The 11,463-nt window shown below is 38.1% G+C and overlaps 2 protein-coding genes across 3 annotated transcripts; one reads left to right on the top strand and one right to left on the bottom strand.

Moving 5' to 3' along the window:
* The first annotated feature begins 1,554 nt into the window (after nt 1-1,554).
* On the top strand, nt 1,555-7,441 carry LOC121258057 (heat shock 70 kDa protein 15-like). Of its 2 annotated transcripts, none has more exons than XM_041159409.1 (10): nt 1,555-1,779; nt 2,558-3,790; nt 4,226-4,453; nt 4,573-4,668; nt 4,754-4,975; nt 5,313-5,507; nt 5,594-5,740; nt 5,880-6,029; nt 6,142-6,272; nt 6,808-7,441. In XM_041159409.1, the coding sequence occupies exons 2-10, from the start codon at nt 2,621-2,623 to the stop codon at nt 7,052-7,054; spliced, it is 2,586 nt and encodes an 861-aa protein (XP_041015343.1). In that variant the 5' UTR covers nt 1,555-1,779; nt 2,558-2,620; the 3' UTR covers nt 7,055-7,441. The 2 variants fall into 2 exon arrangements, with proteins under 2 accessions (XP_041015343.1, XP_041015350.1); XM_041159416.1 differs by having other exon boundaries at nt 1,555-1,738.
* Nucleotides 7,442-8,926: 1,485 nt separating this feature from the next.
* Nucleotides 8,927-10,962, bottom strand: LOC121259934 (trihelix transcription factor ASIL1-like). The gene has a single exon (XM_041161755.1). The coding sequence runs from the start codon at nt 10,310-10,312 to the stop codon at nt 9,122-9,124; it is 1,191 nt and encodes a 396-aa protein (XP_041017689.1). The 5' UTR covers nt 10,313-10,962; the 3' UTR covers nt 8,927-9,121.
* Between the last annotated feature and the right edge of the window lie 501 nt (nt 10,963-11,463).

Consider the following 11,463-nt stretch of genomic DNA (forward strand, 5'->3'; position numbering starts at 1 on the left):
TCTTGAAATAATACTAGATATAATCATGAATTGTACAAGCGTCGTGTAATTGTTTTAAAAAAATGAATAAATATTGAATCCACATCAAAAAATTAACTTTTTAAAGAGTGACTTCACTTTTTTTTTCAAAACAAGTATGCAACTCATAACTGTATATAACGTTATTTTAAAAATAATAATTTTTTGTTGAACATGTAGTAAAAATGTTTTTTAAAAGTCAAAATTAAAAATTTTTCATGCGTTACTCTATTAAAAATATGGAAAACTCTATAGATCATATCATCATTATACTTTCATTTCTATAAATAAAATGTGGCACATAATAAGATGAAAATATGGTATATAATATTACTCTAAAAATATATGTACATGTTCATAGTTTACATACATTTTTTGTTTTTATAGATGATTATGAAGAAATTTCCTTCAACTTAGTTGGAGAAAATTTATGTAGTAGACTTTCCAAGACCAAAATGTCAGTTGATATATTGGCAACAAATAAAGTATCAGTTGAGATAAGAGGAGATGGTTTTAGATAAAAGTTAAATAAAATATTATTAAAATATTTTTTTAATATTATTATTATTTTGAGATTTGAAAAAAATTAAATTGTTTATTATATTTTATTAGATATTTGTAAAAGTTGTAATGATTAAATTAGATGAAATAAAATCGTTTCTATATGAAGCCTTAAAGTGATGAATATTTAATATCTTTTTAAAGACTTATATAAATAATAATATATATTATAAGACGTGATTTACATCCTATAATTAGAACATAAGTTTTAAAAAACTTAAATCCGGAATGACAACTATTATTTAATAGTTGATCTGTAAGTAAAATATAATCTGAAAATTAAAAATTGAAAATTGAAAATTGAAGTTTTTACTAAGCATAAAATATAGGCTCAGACAGCCCAATTTTCACTTAACGACAGGATGAAGACCTAGGAGTAGGCCCACAAAAATTCAGCCCACTAGCCCAGTAATGAGATGCTTTCTCTCAAAATGTCCACGTGTAAGTCGTGTGACCTCGTAGATATTTCTAGAAACTCCGAAGCAGTAGACTATCCCTACCAGGCTACCCGGACGGCTATTTTAGTTGGACGGACCACTTCGAAAGTTAAACTTGAAATTGAAATCCTCTCTCTTTCTCTCACAACCCCCAACTCTCTCTTTCTCTCTCTTTTTCTTTTTATTTAATTCAAAATAAAGTGCTAATAAATAAATATAAGAAAATACTAGATATCCCGCCGGAGACTCCGCTGGGGTCTAATAATGTATTTGTATGTGTTTTTTTAAATTTTTTTATTATATATATTTTTTAAACAATTTTAAATATTTTAAAAAAATTAAAAAAATTTATAATATTATTAAAAGATATTTTCTTAATCACGAAATAAAATAATTTAAAGTATAATTTATTTTATTTTTTAAAAATATTAAAAAATTTATATAAAAAATAATTTAAAATATATATATATATAACAATACTATTCCCCAGCGGGGATGTAGCATTGTCCAATAGATTGAAAAATAAAAAACAGAAAAGAACTCGAGAATTCCACACAACAGCCCTTCTTAATACCTCACATTCTATCGCCCTCAAAGGCTCAAACCTCCTGTCTTCTCGTAAAAACCTTACGGTGTTTCAGAGAGTTCCAGAACCACCCCCACCCCCCAACACGCCAACCTCTGATTCTCTCTCTCTCTCTTTCTGTTGGATCTCTCTGAAGGTACGGTCTCCAACACCAGCTGAAGGCCGCATCGGTCTTAGGTTTACAATTTTTTCGTCTCTTTCTACCGAAAGATTAGATTTAGATCTGTGAATTTCTCTTTCTAGATTGGGCCACTTCCGGCGTAGGATTCTTCGGTGACTATTGAATTGATTGTGAATTTAGTTTCCTTCGTTTGGAATCGGATCTTTTGATATATATTTTTTTTTCTTTTGGCCAACTGTTTGTGTTTTCTTTTGTTATATATTGATTAACCATTGACCTGGTATTCTTTAGAAATTAAGTCATAGACCTTCGCAGCTTGAGAGGCAAGCCATTTTGTTTGTTTTAAAAATCAAATCTAGCCCACATGAAATACTTTAAATAAATACGCGAATCCATTCTCTTCCCGTGTACTGAATTTGGATTCGTTACGCCATGGTCGTGTGAATGCTAGGTAATTAACCGTCAGCCTGCCGCAGCTGGGTGACATTGTCGACCCGTGCATTTCGCACCGCCACGTCTCACCTCCACTCGACTGTCCGTTGCCCATGCTATTAGTCATTCTCATCTTTTGGGCTAAATCTGCTGAAGTTATATGCTGGGTATTTTTGTGTTCTCGTGCATTGATTATGTTGTAATTGCTTGAAGAGAATCAGAAATGGTTACGCATGTTGGTAGAGTTATTGATTTTACCCCAAACTTTATTTTGTTCCCTTCTTATTTTTGCTGGATTTTGAGAAATTTTATCGTTAGAATAAGCTTTGGATTCTGGTCGTGGGGCTCTCTCTTTTTAAAGTAAATGTATACTGAATTCGATTCTGATGTTTTATTGTCCAGATTTCTATTACCTGGCTGTCTAAACTGATTATTAAGTGACAAATTGGTTGAGATTTTGCGAAGATGAGTGTAGTTGGTTTTGATTTCGGGAATGAGAGCTGCATTGTGGCCGTTGCAAGGCAAAGAGGGATTGATGTTGTACTCAACGATGAGTCCAAACGTGAGACTCCTGCAGTTGTCTGTTTTGGTGACAAGCAGCGGTTCATCGGGACGGCAGGGGCTGCTTCAACTATGATGAACCCAAAGAATGCAATCTCTCAAATTAAGCGGTTGGTTGGTCGGCAATTCAATGATCCTGAATTGCAGATGGATCTAAAGTCTTTTCCTTTCACCATTACAGAAGGACCTGATGGGTATCCTTTAATTCATGCACGGTATCTGGGAGAAGTAAGGACATTTACACCTACACAAGTTTTGGGAATGGTGTTTTCTGATCTAAAACGCATAGCTGAGAAGAACTTGAATGCAGCGGTTGTTGATTGCTGTATTGGGATTCCAATTTATTTCACTGATCTTCAAAGAAGGGCTGTTTTGGATGCGGCCACAATTGCAGGCTTGCACCCACTCCGCTTGATTCATGAAACTACAGCAACAGCCTTGGCTTATGGCATTTACAAGACAGATTTACCTGAAAATGATCAATTGAATGTTGCTTTTGTTGATATTGGACATGCAAGCATGCAAGTTTGCATTGCTGGCTTTAAAAAGGGCCAGCTGAAAATATTAGCTCATTCATTTGACCGATCTCTTGGTGGTAGAGATTTTGATGAAGTGCTATTCCAGTACTTTGCTGCAAAATTTAAAGAGGAGTACAAGATTGATGTTTTCCAGAATGCAAGGGCTTGCCTTAGGCTTCGAGCTTCCTGTGAGAAGCTGAAGAAGGTACTCAGTGCAAATCCTGAAGCACCTTTAAACATAGAGTGCTTAATGGATGAGAAGGATGTAAGAGGTTTCATTAAGAGGGAGGAGTTTGAACAGATCAGCGTTCCTATGTTGGAACGTGTTAAGAGACCTTTGGAGAATGCTCTTGGGGACGCTGGTCTCACAGTTGAGGATGTTCACGTAGTTGAGGTGGTTGGTTCTGGCTCTCGTGTTCCTGCTATAATAAAAATATTAACGGAGTTCTTCAAAAAGGAGCCTAGACGGACAATGAATGCAAGCGAGTGTGTTGCCAGGGGATGTGCTTTGGAGTGTGCCATTCTTAGTCCGACATTTAAAGTACGCGAGTTTCGGGTAAGTGTTGTCCATTGATGGGTGATATCCCAACGATCATATTCCTCTTTTTCAAATATACTTGCATTAGCTGACTTCAGCATGGAAAAATTTTGGTTGTTTCATCAATGGGCTTTCCGCTTTTCATTGCCGGGTCAAAATTTTTTTGTGAAAATTATGGGTAGCAAAATCTAGAGTAAGGATTACTTGTAATTCTTTCTTATTCCCCTTGTTGTCACTCTTATATGCATTTTGTTGCGGAGATATGTTCAATAGCTTCTCTTATAATAAATTTATGTGAGACTCACACCCGACCAATATGTGATTCTGGGATAGCCTCAAGGTTTTACACGTTCTCCCTAGTGCTTTAATTCAGGGAAACTGTCACGAGTATGCTGATCAAAATCTTGTTCTTTGGTGCCTGACTCTGGTAATGGTTTTACTTTTAATCTGAAGGTCAATGAGAGCTTTCCATTCTCAATTGCTTTGTCATGGAAGGGTGCTGCTCCAGATGCACAGAACGGGGCAGCTGACAGTCAACAGAATACCATTGTTTTCCCCAAGGGAAATCCCATACCAAGTGTGAAGGCTCTGACATTTTATAGATGGGGTACATTCTCCATTGATGTGCAATACACTGATGTGAATGAATTGCAAGCACCTGCAAAGATTAGTACATATACGGTAATACAGGCTGGCAGTATTGATTCTAAAAAGTTCAAATAGTTGTGGGCTATAGGACAAGGTTGTTTAGAATGTTTTATTTTGTGTTGCCGATTTCATGACATGATGTACACGTGCAGATTGGTCCTTTCCAATCTACAAAAGGTGAGCGTGCAAAAGTCAAGGTGAAAGCCCGCCTGAATCTGCATGGAATTGTGTCTATTGAGTCAGCAACTGTGAGTTCTTCTGACACTAATTCTGGTGGCCAATTTTGTATTGATCTCTTTTATTATTATTATTATTATTTTATGTTTGTTTCAGCTATTGGAAGAAGAAGAAGTTGAAGTTCCAGTCTCAAAAGAGCCACCAAAGGAAGATGCTAAGATGGATACTGAAGAAGCGCCCATTGATTCTGCGCCCCCAAGCTCCAATGAAACTGATGTAAATATGCAAGATGCAAAGGGTACTGCTGATGCTTCTGGGCCTGAAAATGGTGTTTCTGACTCGGGAGATAAGCCTGTGCAGATGGAAACAGACACTAAGGTATTAACTATGCCCAGTATCAAAATATCAGTTAATAAGTTTTTCCATGGTGTATGCTTTATGTTGATTCTTTATTTGTTTCCCATGCTGCTATGTTAGAGTTTCCGATAAAAGATGAAAATTCTTATTTGCATGTGCTTTTAGCATTGTTCATGAAGTTGCAAAAGCTATCGCATGGCTGCTATCCGTCTTGGACACTTGTTGAATAGATATGTGATCATAATACAAATAGCCTTAGAGTTCATGTTGGAGAATACTCTATGAATACATATTCTCCGTGAGTTCATAAAGTTGCGTCTCATATCACCTGCATTAAATGTGGGTTATTGGCATGCAGGTTGAGGCTCCAAAGAAGAAGGTAAAAAAAATTAACATCCCTGTAGCGGAGATTGTTTATGGAGGAATGATTCCGGCTGATGTGCAAAAAGCTGTAGAGAAGGAGTTTGAAATGGCTTTGCAAGATCGGGTTATGGAAGAAACAAAAGACAGGAAGAACGCAGTTGAGGCTTACGTCTATGACATGAGAAACAAGGTAGTGTGCTTTTTATTTATATTAAACCAGAGTATCTGGCTTTAAGTTTAGGACTTCTAAACTAATATTACCGCATATTTCTCCAGCTTAGTGACAAATATAGGGAATTTGTCACTGATTCAGAGAGGGAAGAGTTTACTTCTAAACTTCAGGTGGTGGAAGATTGGTTATATGAAGACGGTGAGGATGAGACTAAAGGCGTTTACATTGCCAAGCTTGAGGAACTCCAGAAGGTAATTGTCAAAAAGGCTACTTCCCACGTCTCCCTTTTGCACCTGCCAACTAATCCACAAAGTCACACACTGATTACTCAGCCCACAAAAAGACTAGTCACTGGCTTTGACAGTTTAATGGAGATGTGAAAAATTGCAGCAAGGCAATCCCATGGAGGAGCGGTACAAAGAGCATGTAAACAGGGGAGCAATAATTGATCAACTTGTTCATTGTGTTAATAGCTACCGAGAAGCGGCAATGTCAAATGATCCTAGATATGATCATATTGACATCTCTGAGAAACAGAAGGTAATAACTTGTCAGATCTTTGTCTTAAGCTCCCTCCCCCTGAGAGATTCTCCCACCCATGCACAAAACATATATACCGACTTCTCAAATTATCTTCCAATGGATGTTGTAGGTCCTAAATGAATGCGTGGAGGCAGAAGCATGGTTAAGAGAGAAAATGCAGCTGCAGGATTCGCATCCTAAATATGCTGATCCGGTTCTCTCATCTGCTGATGTGCTAAAGAAGGCTCAAGCACTCGATGGGTACCTTTTCTTTCTCTATATTTTTGTCTGTTTTATTCTGGTGGAAAGGAAATAACGTGTTGTAGCTCATTGCAATGTTAAGATCTAGTACTTCCAGAATCTTGAATGATTGCCAAAAATTTTGCACTGTCTTGATCCTGGTTTTTATTTTTTATCTTGCTTTAGTTTTTTGTTTGGGTACTTTAGGGTCTTAAATCGAGCATTAGTCTTTGTATTATTGGTCCCCTTATCTATGAGAAGTCCTAAACCTAATCGATCTTTCCCTTGTCTGAGAGAAGCGAGAGGACCTTTCTCTTTTGTCCTCTATTTTGGTCCTAGTTTCTGATCTACGTATTGCTACTTGCATATGGTGGTTCTTTTTGCATTTCACTTTGTTTTTGCGTTAATTTATCTACAGCCTAGTGGGTCTATGCACTCTTTACTCATTTTGTTCATGCAAACTCCAACCCAAGAAATTTGAATCATTCTTTTCCTACCTAATTTGTTTGTAGTACGTTTTGTTGAAGATGTTGAAAGAAATAAATTGCGTGAACAGGTTTTGTAAACCGATAATGATGAAACCAAGGCCAGCACCAGCCAAGCCAGCTACTCCCGAAACACCACCAACCCCACCTCCTCAGGCCAGCGAGCAGCAATCACAGGATGGTGATGCCGATGGGAGTACTGATGCAAACGCCAGTAGTAATGCCAGCACCAATGAGAGGGCAGCAGATGGCAATGGTGAGGTACCGCCAGCTTCTGCAGAGCCAATGGACACACAGACCTCTACCACTTCCGCGTAGTTCTGTTCAGTGGTTTCTCGTTCAAATGTTTTATTCAAGACGGAATTTGGTTCCTATGTATAAGAACTTTTTTTATTCGAGTCTAGGGACAAACCTGGTGGTGGGCCTGTGTTTTGTCAACCTTTTTGGAGTCCGTGAAGCCTTTTCTGTTGTGGGCGATCTGCCAAATTTTATACCTAATTGGGGTGGATCTCCATATTGTGGTTTTTTTAAGTAGGGTTTCAAGAGAAATGATACTGTTGTGGTCTCCCAGGCTCTTGCAGAGAGAGAAACAGAAGTACATCTTAAAGGGAGACTCTCGTGTCCTTGTTCCTTAGGTAGCATGTTTTGCATTAGAGACAAAAACATTTACAAAAGTAAATTCAAAAACTGATATGGTTTGATGTGGAATATTAGATTGTAAAGTAGATCTGATGTTTCATATGAAGTCATATTAGTTTGTGGGTTTATTTTTGTGTGATCTCTTCGTGATTAAAGTACTTCTCTTTCCATTATTAATTTAATACTTTTCAGTACTTTTTCAAATGTTGGATTGTTGTCGTTTCCCCGTTCCTGTGATCTGACGATTTTGTGGAATTTGTTGTTGATAGTTGATACTCACTCGTGAAGATTATTTACCCTTCAGCCAATGCGGGTCACTCGAGTGCACCTCACCGGCTGATAAAGGTCCTGTCCTTTTATATAAAGAACCGGCGAGATGTTAAACATTCTAGTCGAATGCTTGATGTCTAGTGCAACAAGATTCAGGTTGTTCATGGAACTGGATCTGCAGGATCTGAGAAGTTCGTTGCCAGAATTGTCACGGTTAAGCAGATTAGCACGCACTGTTGTAAACGCATGCTTTAGTCGAAAGTTGAAACCGACAACGATGCGTCTTCAGGAGTGTTTCTTCCCCTGTTCCTTGAATGATATCCATGTGGCTTTTTACAGATTCTGCATTGGGGCCAATGGGCCATAGACTATGAGCTTACCTTTAAAAAAGAAAACTCAAACTCAAATTGCTTCTGCATGGGGCCAACAAGCTGTAAGTAGCTTTGTGTTCCATGATGGGAATAGGTTTAAAGTTAGCAATTCACTCAATAGATTATCCGTTATGAAAAATCTCTACGTTAAAATATGAAGAAAAGGGTAGAAGCCGAAGAGCAGAAAGCAAAAAGCCCATCTCTCTTGCGCCTATATTTTCGTCTCAAGTGTGACGTTTGCTCTTTTGTAAATGTGTTGGTTGAGTCACTTTCTCCTTTTACGTGTTTGTCTTTGGGATGGCTTTGTGTGCTAAGCCTATCCCTCTACTTTCGTCAACACGCAGGGGGTGAGACTAGGTGGTTTTTTTAGGATGCCTTTGTCAATTGCTTGTACCAAGCTGGGTTAATTGGTTGGTGAAATGTGGAAGACAATCCAGGAGAATGGTTAGGTGTACGTGTATTATTGGTCTACGCCGAATTATCTGAAATTGTGAAAGCCGGGTAAGGCGCTCTGTATCTTTTACTAGATAGATACATGCACTTCAATTATACATGATTTTGATGCTGATGCGAGAAGGACATGGCGAAAAAGTCCATGAGCTTTATTACGAGATGTGTAACGAGGATGACTGGTTCCTGGATACCATGACATATACTACACTTTTTTTTCAGCTTTCAGGAAATTGGGTCACGAGGATTTTGCCACTAGGTTGTTTGACAAGATGTAGGACAGTGGCTTGCAGCCAAGTGCAAATATTTATACAACGTTATTGGGAATTTATTTCCAAGTTGGGTAGGGTAGACAGGGCTCGGGAAAGCTGCGAGGATTGAAGACGCTTGCAGTATACACATTGGTATACTCAAAGAGGGTTGTAAACCTGATGTGTGCTTGTAAACAATCTGATAAACATTTTGCCAAGAGCTGGCCGTTTGCCAGATGTTATTAAGATTGTTAAAGAAAAGGGTTCATTGCAGTGCCAAGTGCAAATCGAATGTTGACATGTAGCACTGTACTAAAAGCATTATTTGAATCCAAAGCTCCAGCTTCTTGGGCTTCTTCAAAATGCTAATTATCATTACAGAAAGATGGCTGCATCTCAATACATCAGCCGCTAGGATTCTCAGCAGAGACATCATTTTCCTCCTCGTCACCGTGCTGTATTTTCGCTATCTCGGCCTGCACTCTCTCCAGAACTTGCGTCTTCTGCATCTCCATTTCCCTATGGAAATCCATTCTCATCTTCTCCAGCTCCACCATCTGCTGCCTTTTACTATTCTCAATTTTTTCATATATCTCGCTGAATTTGTTAATGGAATCAGCAAGCAAGCTGAAGCAAGGCCCCTCATCATTGACCCTTCCAGTTCTCCTCTTCTTTGGTGGAAGTCCATCTGAAGCATCCTCCTCACCATCCGAAGATTCTGAATTTCCAGGACTATCTCTCATCTCTTCCAACCCATTTGCATGATTTAAATAAACTCTAGGATTCATGAATACGTACTCCCCGGAGTCCAAACCACAAGAGAGGCCTGCTTGCTGTGGGGGCGATGACAGCATCATATCCATCTTCTCAAAATAAACCCATTTGCTAGTGGCATCACCAGTCTCTGCCATCCTCGTCTTCTCCTTTTTGAACTTCTTCTTCAATGTATCCAATCTATTCCTGCACTGAGTATCCGTCCTTTCAGTTTTTGAGATCTTTGATACCTTCTCCGCAACTTCTTGCCATTCCTCGGACCGAAGACTCTTTCTTCCACGTTGAAGAAATGGGTCGACCCAAGCATCTAGTAAAACAAATGTCTCACGCTCAGTCCATTCGGTTAGTGAATTTCGGCCAACAACTGATGGTTTTGGAGCCAAGGGCATTGGATCTGTTGCTGCAGCCGATGGCACAGGAACCCTTGGAGCAAATTCATAACTAGAAGCCAAACTCTTCAACTTTCGCTTTTTTGGGTGCCTTTTCAAATCAGGATATTCAGTCCTCCTACCATAACTTTTCTGTTTATCATCATCATCATCATCATCATCTTCTTCCTCATCAGATTCCTCCACCTCCTCCTCCTCTTCATCCTCCAAATCTTGTTGCATATTACGAAAACCATTACTTTGATCATCATTCTCTTCCTCCTCTTCTCCAGATTCTTCATCATCCTCATCAACGTAATGATTAACAGCCGGCCGAGAATGTGGAGCATTCCTAACAGAATTCTTCTGTTGACTCGAGGTACCGTAATCCTGTTGGTGATTCACACCATACGGGTTTGGGGAATACCTTGCATCATCCTCAGTCTCATCCATTTTAGCCCAGTTTTTTATCAACCACAACTAAATACCCAGAAAATACAACACACAATCAAGAACCTTGATTTCTAACCTCAAAGCGCCGACTCCTCCCCCTTAACAAAAAAGTAAACTATCCATAACATTTGTTCCCAATACATCTAATCTCTACTCTCAGTCACCAATTTCCCGAAAATCTTTGACTTTGTTCACAGTAAAAAAAAAGTATCGAAACAGAATCTCCACAACACCAATCCCCGTTTCTTTAAAGTCAACTTCTAAAAGAAGCAAAACACATGAATATTGCACTAAAACAGCCAATTTTCTACTTCCAGGTATAAAAGGCTTCTTTCTACGATCATATTATAATAGTCGAACAAACGTTCCTTCATCTCAAAGAAAGAAAAGGCCCTAATTCTCAAGGTCAAAGCAGAAATTTAAAGAAGAACAAAACCCATGAATCTTACCTCAAATAGCGAGCTATCCACACTAGAAACAACTCAGTCCCAAACATTAATCGAAATCGACCCCAATTCACGCTCTTTAAAAAAAATCCAAATATCAAGATTTTTGGGACCAATTGAAAGCAATTCCAAGACAAACAGAAATTGGAAGGAAGATGAGAAGAAGGTGGAGAGATTCAACAATAGCGTTTGGTGGTAAAAGCGGGTGGCACATGCTACTAATGTAAGCCGAGACTAAGTATATGGGCCGAAGGCCCTGATTGGAATAAAGAATGGGCTTTGAGGGTGATACGGGCTCTAGAATATATGGGCCGAAGGCCCTCGATTCTTTTATGGCTTTGCTTTATAGATACCAAGTTTTATGGTCAGACTAGACATACATATATTGGAACGGACCGAACGATCATCTGATATGATAAAAATAAGATTAATGTCATTCATTATTTTCTTTGTCATCATTCTCCGATCATTTTATGATGTGATATGAGAGGATTGATTTACAAAAGGATGATAAATAGATTTATTGTCAAAATATATCAAAAGAAGCCATATTAATTATAAAGTTATAATACGAAAATTGATGTGAAAAATTTTCGCATTAGCATTGTTTTTAATGTGAGTCGTTCTACACAAAAATTCTACATTCTTGCATACCACTTAAAAATATGTGATTGTACCATTTTATCTTTATAAATATGAGGATAA

This window comes from Juglans microcarpa x Juglans regia, chromosome 1D (assembly GCF_004785595.1).
Source record: "Juglans microcarpa x Juglans regia isolate MS1-56 chromosome 1D, Jm3101_v1.0, whole genome shotgun sequence".
NCBI classification, from domain to species: domain Eukaryota; kingdom Viridiplantae; phylum Streptophyta; class Magnoliopsida; order Fagales; family Juglandaceae; genus Juglans; species Juglans microcarpa x Juglans regia.